Raw genomic sequence first — 17,219 nt, 5'->3', positions numbered from 1 at the left:
CTGATTTGTCCTCCTGTCCCAGCGTTGCACAGTGGAAGCTGGGTAGGCCCCAGTGAATGTGCTCAGAAGAGTGACAGTGCAGTTGTTTTGCCATTTGCTTGCGATTATTTGCACATCCTCACACATGGCTACCTTCCATTCAAAAGTGCGCCGTCCAGCCCTTTTTATTTCCTTGTCAGTTTTCAACATGCACCCGTTCAACCTGTTGATTCTCACTGTACCAAGGCAGTAGACCCCTCTCTTTGCCATTTGAACTTCAAGGCCTATGGTTGTGAACCAATTGTCATGGTACAGCTTGAAATTCGGTATGATGGATGCCAGACGTAGAACTATGTTGCTACTGGCTCCCAGGTCAGGCATTCCACCGACTGGTAGTATCCTGCCTGTTTGGAACTCAAAGTTGTATGCAAGCATGTACACCCAAACCACACAAACCATGTACCCCCATTTATGGGGCTTGCTGTCGTATTGCTTCAGTCGACTTTTTCCTTTGTATGGAATTATTTGTTCATCCACACTTAGGTGTTCATCCATTGGAATGCTTCTCATTCGTTCTACAGCAAAGTTGAGGAAAGGTCTTATTTTGAAGAGAGGATCTCGATTTGAGTCATCATTGCCAAGGTCTAAAGTGTTGACACTGAAGTGGAGGTTGCTCTTGATTTGTTCCCATCTTTTCATTGGCATTACATCAGGCATCTTATCAATGCGTGTGCGGGTCTGCCAGCGTATGTGTTGCAGGAACTCCATAGATGGACATTTGAAAAGCAGTCCCAAATAACTGTTCGATTTCTTTCTCTGTGCAGTTCAGGGGTGAGTTAACCTGTTTTTGCATGGAGTAAAGGTTTGTCTGCTGGATAATATGTTTGAGACACTCAGAGGAAAACATTTGCTTGAAATAATGACTTGGAGAATGCACCTTCTCTGCTGAGGCAAGATGCATCTTCCAAACTGGCATTGGATAATGAATCCGAATGCCTGACTTCCACAACAACCTACGACATGTTGGTGGCTGCTCCTGATTACGTTCTTCCTCCCTGTCCTCACTCTCAATGCTGCTATGCTCCTGATCCTCAACTTGATAATTTCTTACTATAACCTCATTGTCTGATGCACTGCTGTCACGATCATCACTACCTTCTGGAATTGGTACAGCTTTGCCTCTCTGTCTTCCATAAAACTTAGTAACATCAACCTATAACACAGACATGAAGACTCTTGTTATACTGTTATAAGTTATAAAAGGGGGGTTATTTGCTGCTTCAATATTTTTGCTACTTGTAATGCTGAAGAAACCTTTGTGAAACTTGACACACTAAATGTGTTTTTCTTTTTGTCTCAATAGTATGAAAATGTTTGCACTCGGTGTTGAACAATTCACCATGCTATCAATAAAGCAAATGTACACAATTACATTCACTGGAATTTATTTGTTTTCTATTTTACATTTAATATTGCTAATTTTTGAAGGACCAGATTTACATCATGTTAGACAACATGTCGCAGTTAATATGATCTATACAAAATATAAGAAAAGTTATATTCAGCGCAACTATATAAAGCGTACATGGGTCATTTCAGGTGTGCTGTTTGTGATGCAGTGGATCTGTATTTTCACATACAACGTTTATTAGTAACAACATGCTTCCACCTGCTTTACTTACCATATTGACAATGTTTGCTTTATGTAGCTGCACTCTGCGGGACCTGGCACAGGATCAGCATAACATTAACCATCTGAATTTCACATTATAGCAGTAGCCTTTATGACTGTTACATTACGGCTGATGAAGAACGGTATATATTTATATTCATATAATTTAATAGAATCATTTAACGGCCATTTAAATTACAGTAAAGTACAATAATATACGATGGAATACAAATGGTTCATTTTGAAACCTGCCATAATATACTGAATTACCTACTTATCGTATGTAGGTTTGGGTAAGGAAATTGTAACTATATGGAGCATGTATAAGTTGCTACACTTGCACCCTTTGGTGAGCAACTAATTGTTCTGGTCAAATGCAGCGGAATTCAGCAGAACATACATCAGTGAAAATTCAGGCCAAAGATGTTGCCAAAAACAGCCAAAAAACAGTTTACAAATCTAAGCAAACACTCAGTGAAGTTCAATCTTTACAAAGGGCCAGTGTGGGATACAACAAAAAGTATCTCACTCTAAAAAGTTACCATGTGTGACATAAGCTGGTTGGGACCAAGACTGTAGATATACAGAGTGATTGGATGGGACGAACACACCAGCCTTTTCTTTGTAATGTCGGACTCCAGTGGAATATACCAAACATTCTCAACACAGTTGCAAAAATATGTCACATTACATCTTTTGAAGATACAATATACATTCTGATGAATGTCTGCATAGATTATTTAATCTGTGTGTATGTGTGGGTGCGCAAGAGAATAGGACAGGGAGAGAAGCACAGTATGCGATAAAGACAGTATCATCCGAGAGATCATTTGAAACACCTTGTGGTAGTGCACCATTCCCATTTTATAAGTCTTTCAGGAGCACACATACAAATTAGTAAGAAAACACCTTTTCTATGAGGCTCTACCAAGCAGCATTTGAGTACTTTATACACTTTGATTGTATGTTAAAGTGAAACATTCTTTAGTAACTAGTGCTGAAAACATTATATAGCACCCATTTCCTTTAAATGAAGCCTGTGCATAAGTGTGCGAGACTGTCCAAAACACACACATGCAGTCCTGATGAGTCTTATGGCTTTAGTTTCCACAAAAAGAGCGTCACTTTGGCAACCATAATCAACTTAAAATCTCAACAGAAGGATACACTAGACTTCTCTGTTATTGAAAGGTGTTAGTTAGTTTCTATACCATTAAAACCTCTTCATTTATAAAGTAAACATGGTCAATAAGCAGCTTTTATATTTGACTAGTCATAAAAGCATGCATGTGAGGAATGAGCATGCAACTTTTAGTAAACTCCTGTGCATCACTGGAGATAAATAGAAGTTCTGCCTGAAAGATGCTAAAATGACTAATTATTTCTGGAGCTATTATTCACTCATCTATTGAATCTACTAAATGAATTCTAACTGCACTAATTGTATTACTGGAAATCCTAAAGTGTTGCTTACACTTACAAAAGTCACATTTCTGGACAAGGTATTCACCATAATAGTAATGATAAAATAGTTGTATTAGTCTGATCATAAATAGCTAAAAGAGTCTCATAAATCCCCATTGCTGTTAATGCAGTACAGCCATCATGAATATTGTGTACCCATAAAACACCTGAGTTTAACAAGCATGATATATGATAAGGTGGGCAACAATTTGTGCATTATTCACTATACATGTACTCAGCCTTTCCCATTGTTTTACCGTGTACTGCATTTCCTTGATTTCAAATAATTCAGTTAATTCAGTCGTATCGAGTTCCAGGTTTCCAGTATAAAGATTTGTTGTTACGTGGGTAGGAGATGTTTTGTTACTCAGTTCAGAAATTATTCATATGTGTCTCACATTTTGATAGTTGGAGAAAAAAAAAGGCTTTTTGTGAGTAGATAATTATAAGGACCGGGTGATGGAGAGACCAGAGGTATACCAAACCCCTTGCTCTTTTCCCAGCAAATCAGTAGATATCAGGGAGGTCAGAGTACTTCCTGTCAAAGTAACCACCTGTGTAGATCCAGTCTGAGGTTCCTGTATAACGATTTGTGCCCTGCTGGAACCATCTGGAAAAAGCAACACCCATATACAGATTATGTTCAATTCAAGGAGCTCCGAGTGTGTATAGGTATACTAATGAGGGATTAGGCTTTACCTGGTGGACCAGTCCTCCTCATCTTTAGCACGTTCTCTACGTGCAGCTCTCTGCTTCTCCTCCAGCCTCTCCTTCTCTTGACTTGCAGTGTCTGAAAAACAGGAATCAAATTTCCACACCAATGGTATGATTATAAGTAAAATAAAAATAAAAATAAATAATAATAATAATTTTTAAAAAAATAAATAAATAAATAAAAAAATCTGTATTTACCTATGTCTCCGTTTTCCATTGATCTTATGTCTGGTCGCAGGCGGCAGTCTGTAGGTGCTATAACTCCCTCCATGCCAGGAGCCAGTTCATTGAGCGTCATGGCAAAGCTGGTGAAATTATACATCTAGAGAGGAATGCAGGGAACAGAAACACTGGCAAATTGCCTTCCAGAAATAATAAAAGCTGAACATCTCTGCAAAGGCAGAGGGGAGGAACAAGATGAAGTTACCCGATCTGAGTGCGCAGGTCGGGGGGTTATCTTCCACAGTAATGTACTCCCAGGGATCATAGCGACTGTCTCCTGGACATCTGGCATTTCATCAGCATCACTACCAGTATTCAGTTCCTTAAAGCAAAAACACACTGTCTTTAACACCCTGTCCATTTTAACACACACACACACACACACACACACACACACACACACACACACACACACACACACACACACACACACACACACACACACACACACACACACACACACACACGTCACTGGAGATTTATGGAAGCAGTAAAAATCCCAGAGAATACAGAGCACAGTATTAAGAAATGTGTTATATTAAACATTCAGCAAAGTTTGAATGAAAAAAAATATATGATAAAACACTGCTCAAAAGTAGCTGAATTTGCTCATTAAATCAACCCGTTTGTGTAGCATTATGACAGACACCCCTCAGGCTGAAACTCCTAGCCTGCTACACTAGTCAAGTGGAATTCTAGACAAAGATCCAGAATCACAACTGTTCAGCACTACAATACCTACACAACTTTTGCTTGCAAGGCTACTCACATGTAAATGCTATATCTTGCTAATTGCTAATTCACATGTAAATGCTATATCTTGCTAAAAGCTACCTGTGATGAACAAACAACATTGTTTTCCTTTTTTGACTAAGAAAGACTACTCTATTTACAAAGACCTAAAAATACAGCCATGTATACTATATGTAGATCTTGTAAAATCATTAATTATTTAAAACTTTACCTGCAGATCATTTGCCCAATTGTGAAATAAATGATAACGGTTCCCTGGGACCTCATAATACATACACCAACACAATAACTATACATAACAAAAATGTTTTGAAATGCAGCTCACATGTTTTCATCTTTTAGAACTTTATTGCAAAACATTATTGCAGTTTATAACATGAAATGTTTTGTAAGACCGTTATGTGTCACATGTGCAATCATCAACACAAAAACATCATTAAGTACATCATTTCGCAATAATATGCATCATTATTAAGTGCATAAACAATTCTCATTACCTGCTTGTGTTTCTTAGAATCTCCACTCTTCTTTTCGGCCTTCTTGTTTGTTTCATAGACCTTTGGATCTATAGAGTACAGGCACTCTGTCCACTTCCCATAGATAACATGCCACTTCTTCTTACTGTGTCATAATAAATCTAAATTAAATCTGATTCATAATTATAAAGACTCGTGACCAAACACAAGCAAATGGATAATGTCTTGATCACACAATCTGGTTATTTTACACAGATGAGCCAAAAAATTATGACCACCTGCCTAATATTATGTTGGCCCTCCACATGCCAGCTCTGAGGTCCTGAGGCATGGACTCTATAAGACCTTGGAAGGTGCCCTGGAGTATCTGGTACCAAGACGTTAGCAGATCCCTTAAATCCTGTAAGGTGCATGGTGGAGCTGGGTTTGGTTTTTTTGGGGGGTTTTTTTAACTTGTGCCACAGTAGCCCTTCTTTCAGTTCTGAACAGACAGGATAGCCTATGTTGCCCTCACACATTGATGAGCTTTGGGTGCCCAACACCCTGTCGCTGGTTCGTGATTTGCCCCTCATCAGACCACTGTGAACACTGTGCCCACTGTAGGAAGGTATTCACCACTACTGACTGGGAGCACCCCACAAACCTTGACATTTTTGGAGATGCTCAAACAGTTTTTTGCCATAATTATTTGTCAAAATTGCTCAGAATTTACAACTGGCCATTGTTCCCTAATTGTTTGTTCATCTAATATATCCTAGACCTTGACATGAGCCACTGTTATGAGAATCAACATGATTTGCTTCATCTGCGAGTGTTCATATGTTTTGTCTCATCAGTGCATGCAGTAACCTTTTACAGGTGACAGAGGAAAAGTAGAAGCCCAGACACAATGTGATGGTAATAAATCCCTGTGAACCACCTTGCCCGACATTTCATATTAATGTCAACTCACCTCTTGTCCTGGATATAACCTTCCACCCGGTGTAGTTCTTTGCCAAACATACCGCAAGGCTTAAAATTGAGTACACACTTGTCCCCGGTGCTTCAGCCAAAAAAAAAAAAAAAAGACAGAACAAGTGAACATTTAATCACAGTCAGTCAATAGTTAACAGGACACAACCAACCCTGTTCAGTAATTTAAATTTAAAGCATAAAGGTATTTGCATATTTTAGTTACACTATCATTATTCAAGAAAATTACTGTTTTTAAATAGGACAGTTTGCTCTTTGGCCAATCTCTGAGAGACAGATGATGGCATTACCTGTGGTTGATGATCTCTACTGTTCCATACTGTTCAATCCACAATTTGCCTATGATGACATTGTGCACACAGCACATAGGGTTTGTCCAAGTGTATGCCTCTTTGTGCCTATGGACAAAAAACATGCATGTCAAAAATATTGTATTATTTTATATACATTATATAAGGGCTGTTCATTACATCTATAGGCTACTTACTTGGATAGCTCTAGTGTCATAGTTCCTTTGGGTTCCGCTTCTACGCTTTTGCCCCAGAACTTGAGTTTGGGATAGATCGAGCCGTGGAACCGAAAGTCCTGGCTGAGTGATTCAGTGTGAAAAGCACTAATTGGGGGATGGTGGCTAACCTGCTCCGAGATCAACCGGTATCCCTCATCTTCCCTAAAGCCACAAATCACCACAAGGTTGACCTTAAGGTTCAGTTAAACTTCGAAATAGACAGCAGGCTGCAGGGAGATACACATGATTGGGTTGGCTTACCTTATTAGTTCATAGGTCTCTCCCAGTAAAGGGTTAAAAGGTTTTCCAGTTCTGTCCCACTGTGATGCCACAGCAGACACAGCGAATGCAGCAACGAGCTAACGAACAAAACCCAAGAGCTCAGTACTGACATTATTTACTAGGTACATCGAAGTCATTTACAGAAAATAAATAATTTAGAGGCTAAATGTTTACCTGCATACGCTCTATAGAATCAGATAGTGTGCAAGCTTTATGAAGGAGGTAAGTGTGTTCCATGTATTCTGTAAGTCTCTGGAGAAAGCTCAGTGGCTCGTTAAAAACCACAGGCATAGTTATCTTGGACAGCTCCTGCATACATTAAAAAAAAAAAAAAAAAGCTACAAGACTAACATCACCTCATTACCACATCATCACCACATAACCCATAGTGCTACTGACTAAAACGATATGATCGCCATTATTCAGAATATTTATTCCCCCTACCATGCCAATGCATTTCTTCAGGAAGCCCCAAATACTGAAGTCATGTCTGGAGAACATAGGGGCAGGGAGGGTTTTCCTGCACAGGAAACAGAAAGGCACATATTTAATAGAAATACATCCATTTTTAACAAGTTGACTTCCTAAAACTTTGCAACATACCTTCGTTCCCACACTCCATTCTCTGATCGCACACAGCCATTAGATGCCTGTTTGTTCTCAAAACCAGAGGCATCTTTAAAGCTGACTTCACAGGAGTCATCTGATTCCAAACCTGTTAGAGTGGCAGAAAAAAAAAAGATTACAAGAGACAAAATATACAGACTGTAGCTAAAGTTTTTAGTACGATCCACCAATCCCACCTGTCTCTGCATCATAAAACTCCTCTTCACTGTTCATGATGGAGTTAATAATGGTGTCGTCAGTGAAAGAGCATTGTTCCTCCAAAGCAGCAGTCTGTATATGTCCTACTAAAATACAGCAAAGAGAAATGAGGAGTTGCTCTTGAAGGAATTGTGCTGGCATATTCAATAAGAGAAATGATGCATGCAAAGCTATCACATGGGAATGTGAATTGCTGTGAGGCATTGCACCAAATATTTCAATTCAATTAGGAAGAATATAATTGAGGCATTCAGTGTGTGATGCTGCTAAAACATAGTACAGGTAACAAATGCTGTGACAGTGACCTAGTAATTAAAAATATATTTTTTTTTTTATTTGGTAAATTCTTTTATCCAAAGCAGCTTACAAATGAGACCGTATACTCTCCAAGTACATAGCTGAGCTGAGCTTACACCTACGAACACACAAGACGGCTGCCTCGTGTATTCTGAAAGGTCCATTTTGCGTACTGGTTTTCTATAGTTTGTAGATGAATAAATACTTTTGAATTTAAGACTTTACAAGGGTTTTCCATTTGAGATGCAGCTCATAACAACAATCATGATAGGAGAAAGCACTACAGTTCGACTCAGAAACCAGATGGACAGAAAGGTTTTGGCTCTAAGGTGCCACCTAGTGAACGACGTGAATTATGCACAATAGCACTCGTATTGCCGCTGCTTCTCTCTGTTTATTCAGTGTCATGTGTCAAATATACACCAGTCTACAAAAGGTTAAAGGTTTTGCTTAAAAGTCCAACAGTGTCTCTAATCATTTCCTGATTCAAAGAACCAATGTGTAATTGATAAAAATAAATAAATATATAAATAAAATAATCATAAAAAAGACTGGCAAGAGCCACTATGAGTTCAGAGCATAAAGATATTTCACAAAATAAAAGGAGGAAAATTAAGTACCTGATACAAAAACATATTCATGTCCAATCAGTTACTTGTTACAATAAGTTACAAAGAAATTATAAAAGCAGACACTGGATGATAATAATAATACTTAGAAAACTGCATCATGTTGTTACTATATATTAATAATCATATCATATATCATCACACTGCACAGCAATACTTGGTATTACGGCCTTATATTCTATACTAACAAACTTAAAACAATGGGACAACACCAATCAAATCAGCCTAATCTATTATACCCTATAACTCATTCTTTGTAAGCCTGAGTTTCATATGAATAAACTTTACACAATGGTGATAAAGGAATATAATGGAACAAGCAAGCACAAGTCTGAGAAACGGTAAATCAGTTGTTTTACTGCAAAAACAAACAAACAAACAAACAAACAAAAAGTTCTTGAGAAGTATGCAGTCAGTCTAAGCTACCGCCACCTGTTTTTCACACCCGTATTCATTAACAATGGCTCGGATGAGAAACAGGTCATCACTACGGGCAAATAATCTTGTCCTCTCTGTGTTTAGTGACAACAACGGGACCTTGTAACCCGTGTACCCACGTGCACGTGCACGTGTGTGATAGAGAACAGAGTGACGAAGTGAGACTCAGGTAATGCAATGCTATACAAGAATCAAAGGTCTTTGCATTGCAAACAGCTGACATGAACATGATTTCTTCCAGAGAAAGCAGTTTTGTGTTAAACAACTCGTATTATAACGACATTTAGTATTTTATAGGTCAAAACTGATCAAGTGTGGATGATCAAGTGTGGGAAATGATTCATTTTTACTTTGTAATAGTTTTGTTCTTGTTCTGTTTCATTCTCATCAGAGGATAACGCCTAAGAAGGCCATGTCATGTCACTGAGATCAGTACAGAATGTTATATGTATCTGCTGTACAGAGACACAAACATGTTCTTCTGTTCAAGCTTCTCCTGCACCCTAAAACAAAGCCTGTTTGTTTTAGGGTGCCTCAAACTGCCTCAAACTGCTTCTTATCGGTACACAGAAGTGTGTCATGCTCTGCGTTTCATATATATAGTAGTGGTTCAGCACAAGCGCTGTAGCAAAGTGTCATTTCTTCAGTGTTGTCACATGAAAAGATATAATCAAATATTTGCAAAAATGTGAGGGGTATACTCACTTTTGTGAGATACTGTAGAATTAGAATTTTATAAAGTCATTGTGCAGGGCTCCAGGCAAAAATATATAAATTATATATATATATATATATATATATATATATATATATATATATATATATATATATATATATATATATATATATATGAGCCATTGGCTCCTAAACCCAAAATATTTAGGCACCAAATCAAATTTTTAGGAGCCAAAATATAGTGATGTCATATGACATGATGATATCATTGTTAAACAGCTACCTCACACTGCCTTTTCTTTCCCCTCTGTACTGTCTGGTTCCACTCAAAAGAAAAATAATTAGAGAAAAAAAATTAGCATCCTGGTATGATGATCAAACACGTACCTTAAAACAGACAACTAGACAATTAGAACATAAATGGCATCAAACCAAACTGGTGATATTCCAAACAGCATGGAAGGAGAGCCTACGGAAATATAGAAAATCTTTTGGCGATGCTAGAAAAATCTGTTTCTCCACCTTAATAGGAGATAACAAAAACAATTCTACATTCCTATTTAACACGGTAACAAAATTAACTAGGAATAAAACCACTACAGAGAGAAACACTCAATCATTACATAGCAGTGAAGATTTCATGAAATTTTTCATTGATAAAGGTTGAAAATACTAGACGTGAAATACAGTCCATTAAATTAAAACCGGACAGTACTGTAACAAACCCATTAGATGATAATGTAGCAATATCAGATCAATGTTTAGAGTGTTTTGCTCCGCTTAGAGAGACTGAACTAGCTACATTAATCTCTTCAGCCTGTTCATCAACTTGCATACTAGATCCTGTACCTACATGTTTCTTTAAACAGATTTGTCCAGGAGTAATTGAACCACTTTTAAATATAATCAATTCTTCCCTTAGCACTGGCTATGTACCTAAATGAACCTTGACCCCTCTCAACTGTCCAGCTATAGACCTATATCAAATCTCCCCTTCCTCTCTAAGATTTTAGAAAAGGTTGTAGCAAAGCAGTTATGCTCGTACTTGGATAGGAATAACATTCAGGAAATGTATCAGTCAGGATTTAGACTTCATCATAGCACAGACACAGCATTAGTTAAAGTAGTAAATGACCTACTACTGGCCTCTGATCAGGATTGTGTCTCGCTGCTTGTGTTACTTGACCTTAGTGCAGCTTTTGATACTATAGATCATACTATTCTCCTTGATCGATTAGAAAATGTTGTTGGCATTAAGGGAACAGTCCTCTCCTGGCTCAGGTCTTATCTGACCGATCGTTATCAGTTCGTAGATGTAAATGAAGACTTCTCCACGCATACTGAGGTTACATTTGGAGTTCCACAGGGTTCTGTTTTAGGCCCACTGCTTTTTACTTTATATATGCTACCCCTAGGACAAATTATTCGTAAGCATGGAATTAGCTTCCACTGTTATGCTGATGATACACAGTTGTATGTTTCAGTGAAGCCAGAGGACAGACAGAAGCTTAGTAAGGTTGAGGATTGTGTAAAGGACATTAGACATTGGATGTTAACTAACTTCCTTTTACTTAATTCTGATAAAACAGAAATATTATTATTAGTTTCACGTGTAGCTAGAAATCTTTCTGATCACATGGTTACTCTGGATGGACTTTCTGTTTCAACATGTACAGCAGTTAAAGACCGTGGAGTGATTATTGACTCCAGCCTATCATTTGATGCTCATGTAGATAATATCACTAGGATAGCCTTCTTTCATCTCAGAAATATTTCTAAGATAAGAAATATATTGTCACTACATGATGCAGAAATACTAGTTCATGCATTCGTCACCTCTAGATTAGATTACTGTAATGCCTTACTGTCTGAATGTTCCAGTAGGAATATAAACAAACTCCAGTTAGTCCAGAATGCAGCTGCTAGAGTCCTAACTAGAACTAGAAGATACGACCATATCACACCAATATTATCAATACTGCATTGGCTCCCAGTGGAATCCCGCATTAACTATAAAATACTTTTATTAGCCTATAAAGCACTAAACGGTCTCGGGCCCAATATCTAAGTGACCTTTTGGTTTTCTATGATCCGCCACGCCTACTTAGATCAAACGATGCAGGCTATTTGACGGTACCTCGAATAGTGAAGGCTACAGCAGGGGGGACAGCTTTCGCTTATAGAGCCCCACTGTTATGGAACAGTCTTCCTATTAGTGTTTGGGACTCAGAGACAGTCTCAGTGTTTAAGTCTAGGCTTAAAATGTATTTGTTTACTCAAGCCTACCCTGACTAGACGTTCTATTATACTAATTCCCAGTCCTAATAATCTTTTCTCTCCCTCTCTCCTTCTGCCGAGCCACACAGACACACAACCATACAGGAGTACACGCGATAGGGCAGGTAGACACAAGCGCAAAAGGAGAGGAGAGTTCAGTAGCCTAACACAACAAGACGTATGGTAATTTCTATTTAATTTGTTTTTAAGTTTTGTTTCTGGGTAACAGTGGCCACTGGCAGAAAAAACATGGTCGCAAAATTAAAAAGTTAGTCGCATTGGCGACCATTTTAGTCACCATCTGGAGCCCTGTTGTGTATTGCTGTCTGTAAGGAAGGGAGTCGATGATTATGTAGTCAATGAAGTATTACATGGAGCGATTTCTTATCGTTCCTGGAACTTCACCTCTGCGATGGCAGAGATATTGGTGGTGTTTCTTAGATCACAGCTTCAAAACTAAGATATATACCGTGTGTGTATGTGTGTGTGTGTGTGTGTGTGTATATATATATATATATATATATATATATATATATATATATATATATATATATATATATATATATATATATATAGAGAGAGAGAGATAGAGAGAGAGAGAGAGAGAGAGAGAGACCCCTAAAACAAAGGGCTAAGTGCAGTTTTTAGCAGACTGGAAGGCATTTGCTGAATGGCAGAGCGAGGTACATAAAAGAGGGGGGAAAAAATGTCAGGCAGAGCCCTCATCTGTTTCTCAGTGTGCTAAATTGCAGAAAACCGATCCCAACCTGGACTCCGCCCCACCGCGACACCCACAGCCAGGAAGGAGGAAGGAACCTGCAGTTTCAGAGGCATATTCTCACGATGAAGCGGCCCAGCCTACGCCACTCTATCCAAACCTGTCAGAACTGAGCCACCAACCCCCACCGAACTATGTGCCAGCCGTCCTAGCTTCATCGGTGGCGTTACACACGAGATCCCAAGTGAAGGGACCAACAACATTGCTGCCTGAGGGCTTCAGACCAACAAGGTCAGACAGAGAAGGGACAGTGCATGCCATGGTAAATGCCCCAATGCTAGAAGTGGCCGGAGAAGGAGGCCCTATGCTAGTTCACAGACCTTGGACATTGGAAGACATCAGGAGCAGCATGACGCATCTGCCAGCTCTCCGCGAAGTAGGAGGACGAAAGTTTGGGGATGAACTTCAGATATTCTGCAGAGAATTCAGACCCACCACTCATGAACTACGACGACTGCTCATGGTGAAACTTGGCACAGACTGGGTCAAGGTTTCACATGAATTCCCAAAGAACGATGTCCGCCTGATCAACCCAAAGTGGGATTATGGAGTCAACACAAGGTACAGAGCACAAATCGCGGCGCTCCAGCAGAGGCTGACGAACACCTTTCCTGTGCGACTGAACATGACAAAAATAACAAAGTGTAAACAACAAGACTCAGAGACTTGGGCCTGTAACACCCCCTCTTCCCGACACTGCAACATGTGATGATGCAATGTTAAATTACTGTGCAACCCTGTCCTCTGCTCTGCACTCTATCCACAAGCATGTAAAGGCAGCTTTTCCAGCTCCAGTCACAGGCCTGCTGTATGATCGGAAGCCCGGAGAGTGGATCATGAGCAAGGACTTCCGCAGGACCAGGTGGAACAAGCCACGGTGGTTGGGGCCATCCTAGATCCTTTTCGTCACTCGCTCTGTGGTAAAGGTCAGCCAGAGAGCCATGTGGATGCACGCCAGCCACTGCAGGAGAGTGCCAGAGCCGAGCAATGAGCTGGAGAAGACGGGACTTCGATGGGAGGACTAGAAAGTAATTCTCTATCAAGAGGCCTCTAGGAGGACCAACGCTCACAACCGACGATCTGCATATACACACCCACACACAAACACACATTGTCCTCTCTGTGTTTAGTGACAACAACAGGACCTTGTAACCTGTGCACCCATGTGCATGTGTGCATGTGTGATAGAGAACAGAGTGACGAAGTAAGACTCAGGTAATGCAATGCTATGCAAGAATCAAAGGTCTTTCCCTTGAAAACAGCTGACATGAACGTCATTTCTTCCAGAGAAAGCAGTTTTACCGGTGGTACAGCCTTTGTGTTAAACAGCTCATATTATAACCACATTTAGTATTTTGTAGGTCAAAACTGATCAAGTGTGGATGTTTACATCTGTGCAAACACAAACACACATAAATCAAAAACAATTCCAATAATAAGCCACTGGCTTAGACAGGTTCAGGGTAAATTACATTACATTTCAGCAACAATTAATAGAGGAAGAGTTTCATGTACAGAAGGAAAGCTGATCACCAATGTGCTGTTTATGGTGGCTATGACAAGATCAGTCAATATATAGCACAGGCTTCTCTGACCTCAAATCAGATATGAGAGATCTATTTAATTATTTTTCAATCCTATCTAGCTCATGTTAATTTAAATCAAGTTGTAAATATTAATGTTGTAAGTTAATGACTGTACATTTTTGACCAAATCTTTTGTAACTATAAAGCAATATTATATTGTTATTATGTGGACTGTCATTTCTTTTGTAGAAGAAGCAGAAGTTTTTGTTTGTCACATATACGTTACAGCAAAGTGAAAATCAGTTCTTTGCATATCCCAGCTTGTTAGGAAGTTGGGGTCAGAGCGCGGGGACAGCCATGATACGCCCCCCCTGGAGCAGAGAGGGTTAAGGACCTTGCTCAAGGGCCCAACAGTGGCAGCTTAGTGGTGCTGGGGCTTGAACCCACAACCTTCTGGTCAGTAACCCAGAGCCTTAACCTAGTAGGCTCATGCCAACCTTTCTGCCACCCCATCTCTAATAACCTGAGCACACCTTGAACGTTTCTGTAGATGCTCTACACATCATGGCAAATTAAGCAGAGAGAATCCCTGAAAGGATTCATAATGACTGTTCAAATGGTCTTTTAATAAACACCTAGCTGAGGGTTACTCTACACTCAGTGTCATTATGTCCATCCCAGGAATCCCAGGCTGAACAAGAGGGAGAAATGACATTTTTCTTATGAATTAGATGCACACGTTTAATAACAACTTAACATTTTAATTTAGCTATACATACCTAATGTCATACTCGACATCTCAAACTGTTTCTCCCCATAAATCTCTCTCTATAACAAAACTACGTGTTCACATGACTGGACGCCAGGATAACCCAAACTCTACATGTTTACACCACAAGCTGCATAACAACCGTCAATAACACTGCAGGCTAGCGAGCTAACTGGGGCAAGTTTGCCATACTTTGGCAATATAAAGAATGCGCTTAGCTGGTCAGCTCAGTGTCGAGCCTCAGAAACATTTTATACCATTAAAAGGTAGCTAATTTGACTAGCTAACTAGCTGAGTAATGTTGACGTTGCCTGTGTTAGCTAACGTTAGCTAAGCTAACCAGCTACGTGCACGCAACCTGACAGCGTAGTTCGCGCGCCAGTCCAAAAAGCGGAACTTCTTTACATTCTTGATAGAACGGTTAAACAATAAATTACGAATGATTAAATGAATACAAAATGTCTTACGTCACCTAATACCTCGTTATTATTCCAGCAGTAAACACAGAACAAGTGTCCAATTTGGAAGACAGACATAAGAGCGGGCGTTATGACGCAAGGGCAAGGTGATTGACAGGTGAAGGAGCCTATAGGCTTTAAGAAAGGGGTGGGTCCACTATTGATTGACAGATGGGATACAGGTCTCGTCCAAATAGGCGGGATTTTGACGTAGCATAAACGGGGGGTACTAAAAAGGTATGGATGTGTGTTATTTTTATGCACTGTGATAAATATCCTTCTTGTCAGCTGCTCTCTTCCACTTGTGGGCGCCTACTGTCTAATAACTCTTACAATAGCCTATAGTCTAAATATAGGCTAGTTAAATATCTGATAGATCTAGGCTGTGTGAAATGTTTGAAGCAAATCTTAAGGATAGGCTACTAAAGAATATTTAACAGCCTTGAGATTATGGACAGATCTGCTGCTGTAAAACAAATATTGGTGATTAAATCCTTACATTGTGTATTTTTATAATTAGATTCATTTGTACTCGTATTTATGTATCAAAGACATGTGGCATTTGACACTTGAATTTTTACTTTTCATCATCCAATTAGCGTTCCTCAACACATCTGGATGGCGAGTTGGCTGCTTGATTAGTTTTAACCATACAAAACAAGGGCTATGAACCGGTTAGATGAACAAACAAATAAATGACAAACAAATAAAATGATAGCTGGGAACAAACTGCGTTCCTCCAGGTATTCTGGGTCTCCTCCCTCAGTCCAAAGGCATGCTGTAGGCTGACTGGCATTTCCAAATTGCCCACTATGTGTGCGAATAAGTACCTTTTAAGTCCAGGGTGTCCCCTGCCTTAAGCCCCGAGTTCCCTGGGATAGGCTCCAGGCTCCCTCGTGACTCTGAGTAAGATAGGTAGTATGGAAAATGGATGGATTGTTATTATTTTGTTGTTGTTGTTGTTGTTGTGGAGCTGACAGCATTGCAGCCTTGAACCTTCTGGTCCCGTGACTGTCTGTGTGCAGTTTTTCTGCATGTTCTTCCAGTGTCTGTGTGAGATTCCTCTGGGTTCTTCAGTTTCCTCCTGCTTCACAAAAACATGCTGTTGGTGGACTGGCGAAGATAATTTGTGTGTGTGTGTGTGTGTGTGTGTGTGTGTGTGTGTGTAGGGTGCCTAACCCACCCAGCGTGTATGCTGTTCCCAGGATCAGGTATACCTGTTCCAGATACTGAAAGAGAGAGATGCTCAATCTTATTATTATATTATTATGTATCATATTATTATTATTATTATTATTATTATTGTTGTTGTAGTTGTTGTTGTTGTTATTATATAACTTATTATTGCACAAGTAGAAAAAGTATGCAAGAATCCGTAAAATGCTACATTCAACAAACTTACATAAAACAGCCTAAATAAAGAATATAATCTGTAATTGCAGATGATATGAACAGAGAGAGAGAGAGAGAGAGAGAGAGAGAGAGAGAGAGAGAGAGAGAGAGAA

The 17,219-nt window shown here is 39.4% G+C and overlaps 1 protein-coding gene across 5 annotated transcripts; it reads right to left on the bottom strand.

The window, feature by feature from the left end:
* Nucleotides 1–1,407: 1,407 nt before the first annotated feature.
* osbpl2a (oxysterol binding protein-like 2a) lies at nucleotides 1,408–15,854 on the bottom strand. Of its 5 annotated transcripts, none has more exons than XM_017487705.3 (14): nucleotides 15,736–15,854; nucleotides 7,846–7,953; nucleotides 7,646–7,757; nucleotides 7,487–7,562; nucleotides 7,217–7,351; nucleotides 7,022–7,119; nucleotides 6,740–6,922; nucleotides 6,543–6,650; nucleotides 6,233–6,322; nucleotides 5,302–5,425; nucleotides 4,257–4,373; nucleotides 4,028–4,151; nucleotides 3,815–3,905; nucleotides 1,408–3,725 (listed from the first exon to the last, which is right to left on the bottom strand). In XM_017487705.3, the coding sequence occupies exons 2-14, from the start codon at nucleotides 7,880–7,882 to the stop codon at nucleotides 3,623–3,625; spliced, it is 1,398 nt and encodes a 465-aa protein (XP_017343194.1). In that variant the 5' UTR covers nucleotides 7,883–7,953; nucleotides 15,736–15,854; the 3' UTR covers nucleotides 1,408–3,622. The 5 variants fall into 5 exon arrangements, with proteins under 5 accessions (XP_017343194.1, XP_017343192.1, XP_017343195.1 ...); XM_017487703.3 differs by having other exon boundaries at nucleotides 15,729–15,852; XM_017487706.3 differs by having other exon boundaries at nucleotides 7,846–7,950; nucleotides 15,736–15,831.
* Nucleotides 15,855–17,219: the final 1,365 nt, after the last annotated feature.

Source organism: Ictalurus punctatus, chromosome 15, assembly GCF_001660625.3.
Source record: "Ictalurus punctatus breed USDA103 chromosome 15, Coco_2.0, whole genome shotgun sequence".
NCBI classification, from domain to species: domain Eukaryota; kingdom Metazoa; phylum Chordata; class Actinopteri; order Siluriformes; family Ictaluridae; genus Ictalurus; species Ictalurus punctatus.
This window is presented reverse-complemented; position numbering and strand designations above follow the sequence as displayed.